Source organism: Nelusetta ayraudi, unplaced genomic scaffold (assembly GCF_046127955.1).
Source record: "Nelusetta ayraudi isolate G7.1 ecotype Tasmania unplaced genomic scaffold, CSIRO-AGI_Nayr_v1 ptg000007l, whole genome shotgun sequence".
NCBI classification, from domain to species: domain Eukaryota; kingdom Metazoa; phylum Chordata; class Actinopteri; order Tetraodontiformes; family Monacanthidae; genus Nelusetta; species Nelusetta ayraudi.
The window spans coordinates 3308869-3327037 of NW_027466057.1; the positions used below are offsets into that span (position 1 = coordinate 3308869).

Below are 18169 nucleotides of genomic sequence, written 5' to 3' on the forward strand. Positions count from 1 at the left end.
TGTCATCTTCCAAACATGTTGAAGGTCCAATAGAGCATTAGCAAAAAAGTAAATCACACCATTTTGGTGGAGGCTGTAAACAGAGGGCTAAATATGCCGCACCATGGAGATTGTTGTCCTTTTTTCTAAGTACAAAAACCAAAAACTAATCTGCTGCGCTGGATGAAGAACAAAGACTTGAAAATATTGTAAAATATGGGACCTTTAAATCTTATACAATAACCAGTAACGAGCTTTGTATTTGAAGAGCTCACAGTAACCGAATAGCTGTAAGAACTGTTTTTCCACAATAAAACTCACATGTCACAGTTTTGCTCGGACGTTTTCTGGCTAACAGTACACAAGCAGCATGGCTCTTCAGTGCAAAACACAACACAGAGACGCACTCCAGACATGTCGCAGCTAAAGGCAGCAGGAACTACAGCATTCTCACTGTTCATTCGTCGCGCCTTATCTTTGTCACCCCCCCTCCACACACACACACACACACACACACACACACACACACACACACACACACACACAATCTGTTTTCAGTCTGTGCCAAGTAGGCAAATACATCCATCACAGTCCCAGCCTGTCATTGGAGTCCATTCATCGCAGTCACTTATGAACTGACCTATATATATTTCTTAATGTATGTACATACATAATTTGGCAGATCTGTGTGCTGATGAGTTCTGGGTGCTGTTTTTGTGTGAGTGTGTGGGTTTTTTTTTTTTTGTTTTGTTTTTTTGGAGTGTTGTTTACATTCTAGCACAGGGCTGGGCAAACTTTTTGACTAGTGGGGCCACGATGGTTTGTAAGATTGGACAGAGGTGGCTGGAGCAGGAGCAAATGGATGGAGTGTTTTGGTGAGCCACCTCATTGGAGGAAAAAAAAAAAATCATGTGATATGTAGAAAGCGTGCTTTAATGCCAATAGAAAATGACCCAAAGCAAAGTTACAACAAAATCAGTGTCTTTGAAGCCCCGCGGAATTTCGCTCTTTATCGAAATGACTTTTAGAGCACTGAAAAAATGGATGTAATACAGCCATTTTATGACTTTTGTACTATTAATATAATTCCTTCAAGTTCGGTGGGCCAGATTGAAACCTTAACGGGCCACATATGGCCCCCGGGGCCGTAGTTTGCCCACCCACGTCCTAGCAGCTGACTTCGTACACATCCGTCTCCGACTTCTGGGTAATCTCAGAACACGAGTGACACACGGGGCAGGCGGGCAGCTCCGGGCAGGACGGGCACGTGGGGCACCTGGGCCTCTTGAAGCTGAGCAGCAGGGCTCCACCGCCCAGCAGCTGCAGGCACGAGCCCAGCCAGCCGAAGTAGAGCGAGCCGGCCGGGCGCAGGCTCAGCTGCGGGAACTTGGGGTTGCTGCTGTTGTTGTCGTTGACCCCGTGTTGCGGCGCCGTCCCGCCCAGCGCCTGCAGGTTGTGGGTGTAGATCCCCAGCGCGGCCAGGCTCAGCAGCCCCGACGCCACCACCAGGAGCCCCCCGGTGGCCGCCACGCCCCTCAGGGGGACGTCGGTCCAGCAGCGGACGCCGATGCAGGCCAGCACGATGCCCGTGCCGCACAGGAACAGGGAGGTGAGGACCAGGCCCTGCGCCAGCCGCACCCTGGCGTCCCTGCGGTACGGGCCGGCCACGGGCCAGCACTGCTTCAGCTCCGAGTGCTCCACCTGCAGGCAGCTCTCCCACAGCCCGTCGGAGCGCAGCAGCAGCAGCGCCTCGGCCGGGCCGGGCCGGGCGGCGTGACCTTTCACCCCCAGCCGCAGGAGGAGGGAGCCCGGCCCCGACAGGCCCAGCTGCGCCCTGCCCTCCCGCCACTGCGGGGTGATGGCGGCGGTGAAGAGCAGGACCAGTCCCAGGGGCGCGAAGACGATGCCCATCACCATGGAGGCGGGCATGTGCATCGTGGGCGCCGCCGCTGGACGCGCTCGAGGCGCGTCGTTCGTTTTGGTTTTAAACACGGGGAAAATAGCAAAGCTGAATAACAAGGAAGGTGCTGACGCTACAGGACGGGATCACATCTCTGTGGGGCGGGATTCCCTCGCAGGATCTGAAAGGGACAAGACGCCAGACACAAGAAAACTGTGAAAAACAGTCCAATAGCGACATTGATCCGCAGCAGCAGCAGCAGCAGCAGCAGCAGTAGCAGCAGCAGAGGATCAGTTTACCTGTGGATCGCCGGGGCTTCTATCTTTAGTGCTCGCTCAGATCACCTGCAGTTGAACGGGAGAGATTCGTTTAGAGACCCCAGAAGAATCATGCACGTCAGGTTGGAGTGGCGGTTGGAGAACAAGAAGAGTAAGGATAAGAATACATTTTTATTTATATTGCTCTTTAGATTTCAGAAATGTAAAAGTGCTTCAATGCAGGAAATATAATAATTAAGAATTAATGCAATTACAAGTACTATGAGTCAATTATTATTTAAAAAAAAACCTCTAAAATAAATGTTGCAAAATGGTCTTTTTTAAAAATAGATTGATTGTCTGATTGGTTGGAAGGCTGATTGGTCGATGACCGTCTGTTGCCATAGGAGACCATAACATGGCCAGTCTCAGCGTTGGGCCGTGCATGTGCACGTGCACGAGGCTTTGTTCACCCCTCACGGCAGTGTTTGACTCCTCTCTCCGCCCCTGCGTGTCTTTCTCTCCTCGCTCTCTGTTTTTCGCAGCGACCGATGGCCAGCCGTGACCTTGGGAGAACTCGGCCGCTCGGTAATTCCTGCGTCTGAATGCAGAACACATCCGTCTCCGGAGAGGAGAGGGGAGGAGAGGAGAGGAGAGGAGAGGGGAGGAGAGGAGAGGAGAGGAGAGGAGAGGAGAGGAGACGGCCGGTGGGAGGAACGAGGTCGGTTGGTTGTTGAAGCGGGCGGCAATCACCACACACAAAAAAAAAAAAAAAAAAATGCGTGCGAGCGTCTCAGAGCAGCAGCCACCTATCAATAGTCACCTGGCGCACGTGCTTGCGCATGCAGACACGCGCTGACACGCGCGTCGCACGCACACACGGAGGCACAGGTGGCGACGGTGGTCGCTCATCAGGAGGTGAGGCGACGCGCCGCCTCATTAGGTTGCCGGCCACAGATGCTCTCAGGATGAGCGTCGTCTTTGTTCGGCCTTTGTTCTTTGTTCTTCGCTGTCGAAATGAATCGAGTCGCCTCTTTCCATCTCGTCTGCAGATATCAATTTATTCTTGCGGCCGCGTTGTCATCAGTCTAAAAGGATGTCAGTTTGAATCTTGTGGTGATGTAATGCCTCCTTTAACCCCCCCCCCCCCCCCCCACCCACCCCTCCCCTTTAACTTGAGAACTATTAGGATTAGATAGTGTAAGTTAGTTAGTCAGAAGGATGGTGAGTTTTGGACTGAACAAGAAAGAGTTTTGTCTGGCAAAATGACATTATGAAAGATCAAATTCAGCAGATTCAGACATTAGACGCTGCGATGTCTGGAGAGGTTTTTTATTTTATTTTTTTAAGGGACTTTTCATAAACATTTTAAAATTGACAATTTTGTTTTATGAGGGCAGCAGGACAGTTAAGTTACAGTAACAACGACCTGGGCCGCTGGAATGATTAGAGTCAAAATAGACACACTTGTTTTTGTAAACACAATATCTTTCCATAATATTAAATGCGTGTGTGTCGTGTTTTTTTTCTTGCTGTACATCGAGTGTACAGAAAAATTATATGTGTGAACATGATAATTACATGTAATTACATGTTCCTGCCCTGTTACCAGGACGTTCTCACCTCGTGTTAAAAATATGACAATGACATCATTTGTGGAATGACACATTGTCCTCTTTCACGCGTTCGCACTCAGTTTGAAATATAACCGGCGTGAGTCATTTTATTGTCTTTTTTTTTTTTTTTTTATACCTTCAACCAACTGGGTCGACTACTGCAAAACACCAATATTAAGGGGGGAAAAAAAGTGGCTGCCCACTGCTAGTGTTAGTCACTGCAACTAATAATATAAGGCTGTGATCTTTTCTCTTGAAATCTCTTGAAAGCGACTGTGTTTCAATTGAAAGCCTTTTAGATGAACAACAAGCAAAAGCCTTGAATCAAGCTGACACCCCCAGAACAGAATGTATGATCACGACGAATGCATTTATCGAACAAAGCCATGTGACTGCACTGCTTCAGCTCTACATTATACAGATGCGGCTGTACGACGTCTTTCATCAAGTGTCTTGAATGAAGTGCCAGCATGATAATTAAAGGCGGGGCAAGGTTTCCTGCTGGGCTGTCAGGGATGTTTATGACTCCGCTGACGGTAAATATAGACTTAACTGCAGTCGGTGGCGTAATAATAATAATGACGACGATGATGATGGTGAGGAAAAAAAATAAATCCCCCCTTGTCAGTGCACCATCAGTTCCACATTCATGAGAGCTTACAGGTTGAGGCTGAGAGATTCCAATCGTAGTGTTTTGTTTTTTTTTGTCTCTCTCTCTATCTTCTTTCTCTTTCACTCTCTCTCTCTCTGCTCGCCGAGATGCAGACAACAGGAGCGTGCACGGAAACATCTGCAGAGGCACAACATCAAAGCGGCTGCATGCATGGAAGTGATGCAGCCGCTGCTGCTGCTGCTGCTGCTGCTGCTGCTGCTGCTGCTGCTGCTGCTGCTGCTGCTGCTGCTGCTGCTGCACGATGGTTATTAATACACCCTCATCCCCACCCCTCCAAACACACACACACACATGGTCGCCTCGCACACGAGGGGGGACATGCATGCATGTCCGTGAAATCACTCACCATGCAGGGGGGCTCGTCTGCTCCTCTCCACCTCCACCTCACCCCTCCTCCAGTCCTCGTCTGAATGGCGGCAACATGTTTGGCTCGGCGGCAGCCGACGCTGCGGCCAACCTCTTCATTATTCACCGCCTCTCTCCCTCCTCGTCCCATCCATCCATGCACCACCACCACCACCCTGCCTGCCTGCTGCCTGCTTGCCCAAGTGAGTGAGTGAGTGAGTGAGTGAGTGAGTTCTCTCCGCACCTGCCGCTTCCCACTTTGCTCCCTCCAGTGTCTCTGTTTGTCCTCCTGTCTGTCCCCTCTCTCTCCCTCCCTCTCTCTCCCTTCGCTCTGTCTGCTTGCCTCTCTGCCACTTCTCTCCCTCACTCTCTCCCCCTCTCTCTCTTTCTGTGTGTGTGTGTGTTTGACTCGCTGAAGGATGTCTGTGTTATGTCTAGGACACAGTGGCTGCCCGCTTTTTCCCTGCCGGAGTCACCAAATAGGGAAAAGCGCGAGGCTTTTTCCCATGCAAGCCATTTGTTAGTGTAGTTGTGTTTGTTTTCGTTTTTTCATTTAATTCCAGGCCGCACAAATGAGACCTTTGTTTTGCATATTCATGCACCCACACCAACTAATGGATGCCAAAAAAACAAAACAAAGCCAAGCCTCTCTCGGGCAAACGGCACACAGGCACACGATAGTTTCTCCAAAGCGTCACCCCAACAGGCTAATCATAGCCGCGCACGCTGATTGGGAAATCAGCCCCCCCAACCAGCTCTCGTGCTTCCCGCCTCCAGTTGATCACGAAACATCCACAATTGGCCACGACACAGAAGTTTATTCTGAATTTTCTTTATTTTCTTAGAAAAAAAAAGGGAAGGCAAGATATGCTAATACAGCTACGACCATATGCAGTGAAATATTACGGGGTCATAGGTTTGTGTTGAAATGATGCGTAACACACAAAGCGAGAAAAAAAATCTTACTCACACACACATGCACACACACACAGTAGGGAAATGCTTTTGCTTTGGGTGAAAAAACAACACAAAAAAACAAACAAAAAAGGGCCAATACTTAATCCAGTGTGGGTTTTCTGGGTGGAAATGTCTGACTTTTTTTTTTTTTCCCATTGATGAATTTAACACAGCTTGGGGCCATTTTAGTGGTGAAACTAGCAGGAACTTACTGGATGACACTTAAGGTGGTAAAAAAAACCCAAAACAAAACAAAAGCACAGCCAAAAGGTAAAACAAAAAAAAAAAAAAAAAATTGTTATGGGAGATTAAGAACTGCGATTTCCTGGAGCCGAAATGACTGGCACATTGAAAGCTTGAGAATAGCACATGGCTAGTTAATAAAACACTGTCATATTTAAGACTATTTACAAAATATATACACAGTTGGTATTTTTATGCTTTACAATATAAAATTCAATAAAGCAAAAAAACAAACCAAGGCTATTGGTATTTACAAAGCTAAGAAACTGAATGTCTATTTTCAAACTGGCAGCTGTTTGCTTTTCTGTCCTTCAGTGGCCTCATACTTCAACGAGAGTGACCTGCAGGTGGCCGGTGGGTGTCTCGGACATCTCCACCAGGAAAGCCGACTGGTTGGTGTAGTGTTCCACGATGTTGTCGTCCATGTTGACGAGGATCCTGGAGAGAGGAAAGGCAGACTGTCAGAAATGGAGCTGAAGTGTCGCAGGAAAGCAAACTAGCCAGCCTAATGAGGTCACAACGATCACACATGCTTGCTAGGAATTGGGGAGCTTTCGCTAAACTTTAAACAATTCTATAATTTTAGCATTTCACAGGCCGCCGTCATCAGCGAACAAATGAATTCTGGCCAATCTGCTTCTCGTCCCCCTGCTGGGGGTGAGAGCTAATTGCAGCCCCTCGATCACCTTTGATTGGTCCAGGAAGTAAAGTGAGGTCGCTCTCCTCCCTTCGCACAATAATCTTTGAGTCACTAAGGATTTAATGACCGAGCTAACCACGGGGCTCATGCGTTCTTGCCTGCAGGGACAGGGTTGATTGAAGACAAAAGCCAAAGAGGGAGGAAAGGAGGGAGGGAACCGCTTGGAGAATGTAACCCAACCTGTTAGCTTAGCTGCACCCCCTCCAGTGATGGCTGCTGGCAAAATGGCCTTGAGGTTTTTTCAGTCGCTGTCAGAGCTCTCGTTTACGCCTGCTCTCCGAGTTATAGTGGCACTCTACTGAGGAACCAACCAACCAGCTCTTGAATCACTTTCTCAGCTCTCTTGGCTAATATTCGGTTATCGGGAGATATTTTGTTGTTAGCCGACAAGTGGCGCCAAGAGTAACTCATTGAGCGTTGTGCGGCGGGTTTTGTATTTTTAGCCACGCAGCAAATAAATCCAAATTCAAATTCTTGGAAGGAAGGTGCGGGGAGTTGTTTTGATTTGGTGACAAGCACACGTAACATGGATTCTTTCAGACAGCCACCTGCTCAACAGCAATCTGGGTTATCTGGCGCCGTAAATCTTTTTCACTACTACTAAAAAAGAAAAAACAACTCCCCCGATCTTCCGAGGAGACAGGGTTGTAAAAAAAACAAAACACAAAAAAAACTCTTCTTCAGTGACGCATCTGCTGGACTTTTGAAATCTTTCCATCCTCCCGCAGCCGCCTGTCTTGACGGAGCCACAATTAACGCATTCCATAACCGACCCATCCAGTCTGTCAACCTGAGCTTCCCTGAAGGGCTGCTCGATCAGGGCCAACAAACTGAGCCATGGATTCATGAGCGTGTTCTCTACTCAGACAAATTCCCCCAGAATCCAACTGGGCTCCCTCAAGGAGAAGCGACTCACCCTCTCTTGCATTTTTTGTAGATCTTCCCGATGGTGTCTTTGGGCATGCCGTATTTTTCTGAAACCTGAAGGGAACAACCAGAGAGGGAACATGAGTCAAGGAGGAAATGTGAAAAGTGCCAGCGTGAAAAATCTTCCACGGGGAACGGCTTTGCGGGAGCGTTACTCACGGCGTCTCGAAGGCCCGACAGCGTCGGCGAGTTGAGCATGAGCGCGTCGAACACCTCCTCGGTGCCGGTTCTCACGTACATCAGGACTAGTGAGGAGGCGCAGGGGAAGAGAAGTTTTACCAAAGAGTTTCCAGCCTGGAGTACTAAGAGTTTGCGGATGTGTATTAGCGCATGTTCTCACTTCTTTGCGGGTCTTCCCGGCGGGTCTGCTTGCTCGGAGGAGAGCAACTCTGCTCTCGGTCCTGGTACATCCTCTTCATGGAATTCCTGGAAGGACAAAGGCTCACATTAGAAACCAGCAAGCTCCTCCGTGTCGCCGATGAAGCAACCGGTTGCCATTGTTTGAAACGTGGTCTGGGTTGTTGCTCTTACCTTTCGAGGTCGTCCATGGGATGGGTCTGGAGAAACAGACAGGACAGACAGAAGAGGAAAGATCTGATTAAAACCCTGCGCTGAAGAAAAGAAAAACAACCCTTGTATAAAGCCGCTACCACCCCCCCACCCCCCCGCCCACCCAACACCTCCACCTCCACCTCCACCCACTCGTCACTGTCTGCGTGCAGCGGCCATCCGACAAAGATGGAATTTTATCATTGTGGCTTCGAGACTGCGTTTCCCATAACCTCTCGCACAGACAGCGGCTGGTGATAAGGTATCGCGCTGACCAATCAAACTGTCCGCTGCCTTTTGTTCCATTTATGCATCAGATTTTTTTCTTTTTTTTCTTTTTTGGTCTTTGGGTTTGCTTAATGTTTACAGGGGGTGGGAGGTGGGTGCAGGGGTGGGGGTGTTGCCACTCGCAGGCACTTTCTCATTCGTGTCAGCGCGGCGTGGGAAAACTGGCCTGTCTGAACAGGAGCCCTCGCCTCACTCTTTCTCCAAGTGTGTGTGTGTGTGTGTGTGTAAATTACTTGGCAATGAGGGCTGGCGTGTACTGTACCACTCAGGTGAGTGCACGCCGTTTACTCCAGGTGTGTGTGTGTGTTATTTTGATATTTTCTTTCCCCTCCCAAGCCCCCATGGCTTAAACACCAGCGCCGGTAGCTGCAGCGGCTTGTACGCGCGCCCGGTTTCGACTCCAATTAGCTCATCTGATCTTCTTCTGCCTCGCTCGGCTGACACAATATCCTCGCCCTCCTCCCCAGCCCACCTCTTCCCCGCTACATACTTTCCCACCGATTTTTTTTTCCGCCCCCCCCCCCCCCCTTTTCCCACCCTGCCTCTCTCGTGCCTGCAGGGAGTGAAGTCAGGACGGAGGGAGGTGGAGGAGGAGCGGAGAGGTGAGAGGCGACGCAGCCCAAAGTAATGGAGGTGTGGGTGGGGAGCTCACCACGCGCTGCAGGCTGGAGAGGTGCGTCTCGGGGATGAAGAGGACCGGCAGGGTGACGTGGTCCTCCAGGGTTTGGAAGAAGGTGAACTCGCTGCCCATGGAGCTGCTCACCACGGACTTGTTGGCTGCGAAAAACACAGTTGAGAAAGTGGAGTCAGAACAGAGTCATGTGCGCAAATCGGGCAGCCGAGGTCGTCGCCCATCGCCGCCCATCGCCGCCCGCTCACCGGCTGTGTCGTTCTTCCCCCTCCTCTTGCTCCTCTTCCTCTCCTCGTCGCGCATCTTCCTCTCGGCACCCTGAGGACGAGCGACCGCGCGGTTACAACGAGAACGTCCGTCGTGTCTCACATGTCTCACATGTTTGCGTGTTTGTCTGTTCTTTTTTGCTGACCGCAGAGCCAAAACAAGAGCCTCACCTTATCGCAGAAGATCTTGACCTGGCACGCCGCTCGGTGGAGCAGCTGATTGTTGCCCGAGCTGAAGTCGTACGTGTCGATCTGGATGTTGAGCGGCAGGCCCTTCACGCCCTTCTGGGAGGAGAAGTCTGTGCTCAGGGAGTTGATGCCGATGTAAACCTGAAAGAGCGGGAGACGTTCAGGGGGGGGGAGGGCGCCAAGGATTTCACACTCCTGGGTCTCATTTGTACCTTTTTACACTTTGCTTCAAGACTCTTTCGTCTACCCTCCAATCTAAGACCTCACTGTGACCAACCAGATTTTGCCAGATGATAATTCCCACAACCACACACACCCCCAACTCCCCCGTCCCCCTGCACCTGCAGCAGGTTTGGTGGCCCCACCTCGACGCCTCGGAGCCACACTAGTAGAGCGTGGCAGTCTGGCTCCTGCCATGGTGACAGGCGCCTCGGGGCTAAACACATTTCTGGGATTCCTTCTCCTCCCTCCCCGGCCGCTCCTTCTCTTCTCTACCTCCCACCTCTACCTCTCCTGTCTTTTCTTTTAAAAACCTTCCCCTTCTTCCTTCTGTGCTCTCGAGAGGAGCGGCACGGCGAGAGAAAATGAGGGAAAGAGGAAATAAAAAAGTACCCAAAAGTGTCCTTGGGCGATGAAGATGATGATGATGATGATGATGTGCTTACCTTGGCCTCTTCAGTAGGGTTCCAAACAAAGGAGAGCGCGTTGAAGGCAACTTCCTCTATGTTGCTGATGCCGGTGAACACTTCTTTGTAGTCAGCTTCAAAAGAAGAAGAAGAAGAAAAAAAATGATGAGATTTTTTTTTTTTTTCAAATCACACACTGGATAGTCAGTGGCGACTCCTTGAATGCGTGTGTTCTCCGACATACCGATGTCAATGACCCTCTGCCTCACAGTGGGCTGGCGCGCATGCCAGTGATTCCAGAAGCGGAGTTGCGTCTCTGGACTCTTGTCGTTCTCGAACACAGCCATCACGACTGTCTGTGGTGGCGGGACCGGAGGATGAACACACACGGAACAATAAGGGCAAGAGGATTAGACGCCGATTCTTTCAACGGGCCCTCGGCTTTCCGAGAGCGCTGCTCTGAGCACGGGCACGTTTCATTTGTCACTCCAAATCCCTCTTTTCTCCTCGCGTTGTCATCACTTATTTGCCCCGGCTAGGCGTGCGTTTGTGTATATTCCTGCCAGCCGATTTGCTCGACAAAGACAGGGGTTGTCACCCGTTGTGTGTCCCTGCGAAACGCCGTCACCGCCACCCTCCCGCCTCCTCATTTTTTCTTCCCCCTTGCACTCTGGCCTTGTTTCGCCACTGTAAAGGAATAAATTACACTGGGCAGGACACTGTCGTTGTAACGGCGGCCCAGTGTGCAGGGTGTCAGCTTGGAATTAGTCAGTCTTTTCTTAGCTGACTTCATGGGAGGGACTGATCTCTGGGAAGGGCTGCTTTGGTTGCACGCAAACAACTTAAGTATTTGGGTTAGCCTTAAAATGAAACAAAAAAATCCCTAATGGCAAAGTTGGAAGATCCCCCCCCCCCCCCCCCTCCCCCCACCCCTCACACGATTTGAACCAAAAATTCAAAACATTTCCTCCCTTAATTTCAGCCTTACCTTGACTTTGCTGATGTTGGGGCAAATGCTGCTGTCCACTCCGTGGAGAGTGATGGGGTAGAACTGGCCCTTGTTCAGGTAGACCGTCGGCAGCTCGTTGGCCTTGTAAGGGGAAGCCAGAGGAGCTCCCAGGGAAAACTGGAACTCGTTCCTGAACCTCTCAGCTGGGGAGCCGGCGTAGGAACCGGAGTAGACCGGACTGGAGTGATCTTCCTGGAAGGGATCGCTATAGGGGAGCGTCTGGAGACACACAAGGCGATTTGTTTAGAAAAGACTGGACCCCGTCTGGAATATTGTCTCTCTCTCTTATTAACGACACGAAACACACCTCAGGATTTGGGTCAGGGAAAGAACTGGACTCGGGCCACTTCTGCAGCAGGGAGTCGAAGATGATGTTGAGGTCCTGCTTGTCGTAATTGTCGGCGGCGACGCTGGTCAGGGTGGCGTACGTGTCCGACGGGTTCGGGGCTGAGATGGGCAGCGGGCTGTTCTGCTTGGAGCCCAGGACCTCCTGTGGGTGGCCGAGGGGAAGGTTCTCGCTGAGGATCTTCATGACGTTGGCGTTGATGTTGGTATCCTGGGGGGTGAAGTCGACGTTGACCGGAGTCCTGGTTGGGTGGGGGGGGGGAGGGACAAAGAAAAATAAAATAAATAAATCCAATTAATTACACGCAGAGGTCAGCATGAGTCTATGAGGCTCCACCCAGGCGTGAAAGCCATCAACAAACAAACAGCACGATGACTAACAGTAACACGACTCACTGTTTGTTCAAACACATGCAAGTCAGCTGAAGCGCCTCGTGTGAATTTAACAGAAAAAAAAAAGAAAATCAGAAAACAAACTCTCACACGGCTACTGAACAGTGGCTGGGGGAGGAAATCTGGCACAGGTTTGTGTCTGGGTGGGTTCTGTTTGTCCCTTAATCCAGCCTCTTTTTTTCTCCTCGTGTTTGAGTTTCTCCGATTGAAATGTTTGAGGGAACAACACTGCGGCTCCCCCCCGAAAAAACAATGGCCATTTCTCAGCCGCTTACCAGCCCCGGGTTGGGGGGGGGGGCGGGGGGGTTAGGGGATGGAGGCAGGCCTGTTGGGAAACTCTCCGCACGGCGGCGGCGGCGGCGGTGATGATGGAGAGAGCGGAGAGATGGATGGAGAGGCAGACAATAATCCCTCTGAGTGTGTTTGACTTGCGGATTACCCACCTCACCTGTTTATGACCTCCCCCAAGCCCTTTTTTTTTTTTTTTTTTATGAACTCTCTTAAATAGATTTTCGCTGGGAAAAAGGTGGGTGGGATTGGAAAAAAAAAAAAAAAGAAAACAAAATCAAAAAAGAAAAAGCGGCAGGCCTAATGGTTCTTTGAACAGGAGCATTGATTTGACATTTCCACACAAAGGGAGACTGACGTATAGCCTTCCTGGCGCATGTGAGCAGTTGTACAGCAGCTACTTCCAATACACAGTCGGATCGGGGCGCTCACCTCTCGGCTTTGCAGGTGCTGCCGGCGCGGTTGCAAGCGACGGCGGCGGACTTCTGTTCCTTTTGGCTCTGGGAAACGATAATGACGGATCGTGAGCTCAACTCTGAAGCGTGACATCATTGCAATTATTATTTTATTTCCGCACGCTCCCTTGGCGTCATCTTACCTTGCACTGCTCGTACAGCATGGTCAGGGCTGTCAGGTCCTCGCCCGGGTGGAGTCTGGGCTTGGAGTGGTTCTGCTCGGGCACGGGGCCTTCCATGTAGTGCCAGGTGTCCATGAGGTGGTTACCGAAACGGTTGTAGTTGAAGTTCTCACTCTGAAAGACCAGTCCCAGAGTCCTGCGGAGGGGGGAGGAGGGGGGGAAAAAAAAAAGGCAGCGGGCGACTGATTAGATAGACAGAATTACGAGGCCTAAAGATCAAAAAGTGTCCCAAGCGAGATCTCGCAAGTGTTTGATGAGGGTAAAACAGCCGGCGGGAGTTTTTTCTCAGCTCGTTCCTGCCCCACAGCGAGGCAGGTTTCCACACATTACAGAAACCGCAAGAGCTGACTAATGGCCTTCAGAAGCATTGAGGGCCACCCACTAATACCGCCACCCAAACAAACACACTCTCTCTCCCGCACGCACAAAACACACCATTTCAGAATCTTGTATAAACTGTCTTATTTGCGCAGATCTGAGAGATGACAGGGCAGGTTTCACTTACACAAGCTTCGCTTACTATGGTGGTGGGGAGGGGGAAGAGGGGGGATTTCTAAGTAGCGGGGTTTTGTTTGTTGGTTTGTTTGCGGTGACATCGGACTACAAGTATCCCGCCTGCCCTCCCACCGGGATCAGGATTAAGCCCTCCTTTGGAGTTTGGTCGGGAGCTGCAGTTGAGTTAGTGACTGAGGATCAACAGGTGATTCAATGAGCTGCCGACGGCAAGGCGAGACGTGCGCGCTCGTCAACGGTAGCCACGGCTCGGGGAGGAACCCGAGATTGTTCTCGCGGAGATTAAGTCAGAATGGAAGCATCAGAAGCGAAAAAAAAATCAATACTTTTAACTGTGGAACTCTTGCTAAGTTGCCTCCTTCAGAAGCCAAACACCTGTTGAAGATGCACCTGTCGGGGCAAACAGCTCCATCAGCGGCTCCCAGATCCCCCTCCTCCCAAAAACCCAAACAAAAAAGTACAAAACACACAGACAGGGCAGGAGGGGTGCACGCTGCTCACGTCTAGGGTTTCACTCTTATGTAATTCAAGGCATTACACGCTGTCACTTAACCCCCCGCAGCCCCCCACCAGCTCCCCGAAGCCCCTGTCTGAGGAGATCCTCCTTTCCAAAGTCCCCTTTTGTGCTCGGCGGCCCTCAGGTTAGCGACAATGGCGACGTGCACGGGCGAGACACCAGCACGGGAAGCCAGCTCTGTGCATGTGTGTTTGTTAAAAGCATCCATATCGATTTCCCTGGCGGAACACCCCTTCCGTAAAGCAGGGACCTTTCACATGGGGGTCTCATTGCATGTCAGGGGGAAGGCGGGCTGGCGTTCCTGTTTCCAGCCCTGACTGGAAACTTTTTCAATGAAACCCAAAGCCGTGTATTTTTTTTTTTCTTTTAAAGTTGTGACTAAAGGCAAAGATAAAGTTGAAAAAGCCTTAAAAAAGTAACTTACTCAGTCTCTTTGGTCATGTCTCCAGTCCTGGTCAGATGGGATAAGCTTCCTTTAATTTCCAAATCCTTTCCGTCCAAATGTTCTATTCCCCGCTTTTTTTTTTTTCTTTTCTCTCCGCTGTGTATCAGTCTGGCAGTGAGGAGAAGACAGTGACACACGCCGGCGAGTGTTGTTTTGTGATTCCCTCTGACGCAGCCCCACATTTATTTCACACGGGCCAAGATTCCCGGCGCGCCCTGATTGGCTGAGAGGGCTGGAACAGGTGTCTGATAGGACAGGTGTAGGAGTCATTAACTCTTCCCCGGCCAGAGAGAAACCGGGCTGGCATGCGCAATGAGGGCGAGCACTTTGCAAGACAATCCCAGGCAGCAGCGCTGGAATCTGACTGAGGCGAGCGGATAAAAGAGCGAGATCCAGGAATCTCGCAGGTGTGAAGGGGTTTGCTAATGGCCCAGGACTGGGCTTTAATATGCTAATGTGTTTTCAGTATCATTTTGCACTCTACAAACCCGCCTTGTTTCCGCCACATGCGGAGGGTTTTTGGTTCTTTTCTGATCTGGGGATCATCAATGCAAATAGTGACGGTTTAGTTACTGTGGTCCAAAACCATCGGAAGTGCTTTTCAGGACAAAGTTCAGGATTTAAAAAATATGAGATTAAAAAAACACATAAAGTTGCAGAACACAAAATACTTTTTTCTTACATGTGGAATGTTCTGTCTCAGTGTGTTCTGAGTTTCGTTTGTGTCCTGTTTTATTTTTCTTTCATTTAAACATTAATTTTAACTCCTGCAAAAATGCAACAAAAAAAAAAAACTTCAGGAAAGGCAACCGCTGTTTTGCTTGTGCTTTAAAATGTACTTTTCAAATGAAAACAACTGTCTTGTCAAAATGAAATTAATAGCAGTTACCCTTCTTTACATGCAGCATAGCTTCAGTTCATTTTAAAACTCTTGAGCATTATTCTTACAAGTTTTATTTTGATGGAGTTGCATTATCAAACGGTTTTGATGTTGCAGCCCAATGGGGGAAAAAAAAAAAAATATTCCAACAGTTTTATGTAATATATAACTGTTACATCATAACTGTTGAGTAATCTTGAGCATATATATGTTATTATATGTTATAATATATAAATATATATATTAAAAAGGTTGGTACAGCTGCTACAAAATATTAATATTATTGATAATAATAATAATAATAATAATAATAATAATAATAATAATAATAATAATAATAATAAAAAAATAATTAATAATTAATAATTAATACACATTCAGGGTTTAAGGTTTTCATCCAAGGTACTTGATAAATGTTATTATCTATTTTAAGTAATTAATGAATATTTGACTTTTTTTTTCAAGACCAATAAGCTCTGTAAGAGAAGAAGAGCTCATATTGAGGGTAAAAGGAAATGTTGACTGTCACAGTGACTTCACAGTAATCTACAAACACACAAACACACACGCGCGCGCACACACACACACACACACACACACACACACACACACTCACAATGTGCAGCTCGAAATGTCCTCTTTGTTTCCTTCAGGGATGTTATCTTCCACCCACATACTGCTGCTCACTTGCGTACACTGTGAGGACACTTTGTGTGTGTGTGTGTGTGTGTGTGTGTGTGTGCGTGTGTGTGTGTACGCACCTATAGTGCACCTTTTGAGAGTGCCACCTGAGGGAATCTGGTGTGGCACAACACGACATGGGTGCGTGCTGTGCTTTCTGCCCACACACACACAGACAGACAGACACACACACCTACTGAAAGTTCAAGACCACAATTTAAACTAATTAAAGTAATTGCACTGAGGGCCACGTCGTCAGTGCTCTTCAGAAGATGGCTTATTAAGAAGGAAAATAATGAATGTCACACAATGACAGACCTGCTGCCGTTAGGCTTTAAGAAACCTTCCTGCTCTCAACCAATCCATCCTATATTTTCTCTATCAGATGCTGGAGAAAATCCATCTAGCGCTGATGCTGAGCACTTCCTGCCTTTTTTTTTTTTTTTTAACTTAGCTTTCTTTGTAGGGTTATAACATTACCACGTATAAGTGAAAGTGCATAGGGAAAAAACAAGACTCGTTTTAATATATGGATTTAAATATATTTATTAAATATAGGAATTTATTTTCATATTATTATTCGTGCATTCGTAAGTTTCAGGTTCATCTATTTACTTAGTTGCGTATTTATTTATTCTCTTTTTGTTTTACATTATGTTTTTAAAATCTGTCTTTTCTTTTCTTTTCCTTTTTCTTTTTTTCTTTTTTACTAAGACAGCACCACAGACACTAATAGACCAGATAAACAATGGACAAATAATTATGTTGCCTTTTTGAAACAAGTTTATAAAAAATTCATCAAAAACAATAAATATCCCACCACAGGAGTTTTTTTTTCATGATACAAAGCATCTGCAACATTGATAGTATCATGAAAAAGTCCACCATAATAAATCAGTGCAGTTGCTGGAAGTCTGTACTTGCAAATTTACCGATGCACGTTTACAGGACATGGAAATGAGCTGCGTTGCGCAACCCTCCCTCCCCCCGCCCCCCCAGCCCTTCTGGGAAACGTCGGCGCTGAAACCTGTGACTTGAGCAGAAACTACCAGGAAGTGGAGGGGGGGAGAGAGGGAGGGAGGGAGGGTGAATGGATGGATGTCACAAGATGTTCAAACGACTGCCTTTGGTGCCGTGAAACTCACCCACCGAGGGAAGGAAACCGAAAACCTACACAGTCCGCTTTGGACTGCGTACGTATGTGTGTGTGTGTGTGTGTGTGTGTGTGTGTGTGTGTGTGTGTGTGCACCCATGCAAGGTGGCCAAACAGACTCTTGCTCCACGCACCGCTGCTGCTGTGAAGAGCGTCTCTCATCACCGTTCTCCTCCCTCTGTGTCTTTCTATTGCTCTTGTCTCCCGCTTGCGTGTCTTCTTCTTCTTCTTCGCTGACTTTTCCTCCTCCTCCTCTTCCTCCTCCTTCCTCCCCCCGCCCCCTCACCCCGGTCGTGATCGACTGAGCGCAAAAACTCTCACCCCTCGCTCATTCCCCCGAACCCAGAGCAGAAAGATCTTGCAGATCTCGACGGCGGCTTGTAGAAACTAATGAAAACGGGATCGGACCCTTTTGACTCCTACGCCGCAATCTCTCCAATCAGCCGCACTGTCTGTAATCTGCACAATCTGCCCTCACTCCTGGTTTGTCATGGAGGAATTTGTTTTGAGGGCTGAGCGAGCTTATGAGCCGCCCGAGGCATCGCTGCTCTTTACCTTCTCTTTTTTTCCCCCCTCTCGCAGAGGATTGCACCTGTTACCGTAAAGCCGAGGTATGTTTCGCATTGAGCTGCACAACCCTCGCCCCTCTCCTCATCCCCCCCCCCCCCCCCCCCCCCCTCGCTGCTCTTCTCCAGACAACTCTTTGGATTTCTCACACGCTCGCCTGCGTTGTGAAAGAGCCTGACAGGAGGGAATTGAAAGGTTGCGTTCGTGCCGGCCACTTTATTAGGTACAGCATTCAGTTCCGACGGCTGGGATTTTTTTTCGTCCCGAGGCCTCCCTGACCGCGTCGACCTTAAAAGATGGCGGCTATGTGCAGCAAAATGCCTGGTTGAAGTCGGGGGGGCAGAGATCGGAGCGGTCGGCAGACCATAGAAAGGAAACAGGAATTCACAGAACCGCTGGTTACAGCCAAGATCTGCAGAAAAGCCTTTTCTGTTTGTTTGCGCTCCTCCCTCCATCAAGCGGCCCCAGTAGGACCAGGATGCACATCGGGGCGGGGGGGGGACGCAGAGGGAATTGTGATAGAGCAGAAAGCCGCAACGCTGGTGGTTGGTTTGTGTCGCATCGGTGCCTCCTGCACAACACAGGATGTTACTCA

General features: G+C 49.1%; 2 protein-coding genes across 2 annotated transcripts; both read right to left on the bottom strand.

The window, feature by feature from the left end:
- Nucleotides 1-279: 279 nt before the first annotated feature.
- Nucleotides 280-5297, bottom strand: cldn23l (claudin 23-like). Its single transcript, XM_076017906.1, has 3 exons — nt 4772-5297; nt 2179-2223; nt 280-2060 (listed from the first exon to the last, which is right to left on the bottom strand). The coding sequence occupies exon 3, from the start codon at nt 1912-1914 to the stop codon at nt 1147-1149; it is 768 nt and encodes a 255-aa protein (XP_075874021.1). The 5' UTR covers nt 1915-2060; nt 2179-2223; nt 4772-5297; the 3' UTR covers nt 280-1146.
- A 289-nt stretch (nt 5298-5586) lies between these two features.
- grhl3 (grainyhead-like transcription factor 3) lies at nt 5587-14454 on the bottom strand. Its single transcript, XM_076017910.1, has 15 exons — nt 14273-14454; nt 12780-12954; nt 12614-12681; nt 11463-11742; nt 11135-11374; nt 10391-10502; nt 10186-10280; nt 9503-9661; nt 9314-9383; nt 9087-9211; nt 8129-8154; nt 7938-8023; nt 7757-7842; nt 7587-7651; nt 5587-6408 (listed from the first exon to the last, which is right to left on the bottom strand). The coding sequence occupies exons 1-15, from the start codon at nt 14287-14289 to the stop codon at nt 6291-6293; spliced, it is 1722 nt and encodes a 573-aa protein (XP_075874025.1). The 5' UTR covers nt 14290-14454; the 3' UTR covers nt 5587-6290.
- Nucleotides 14455-18169: the final 3715 nt, after the last annotated feature.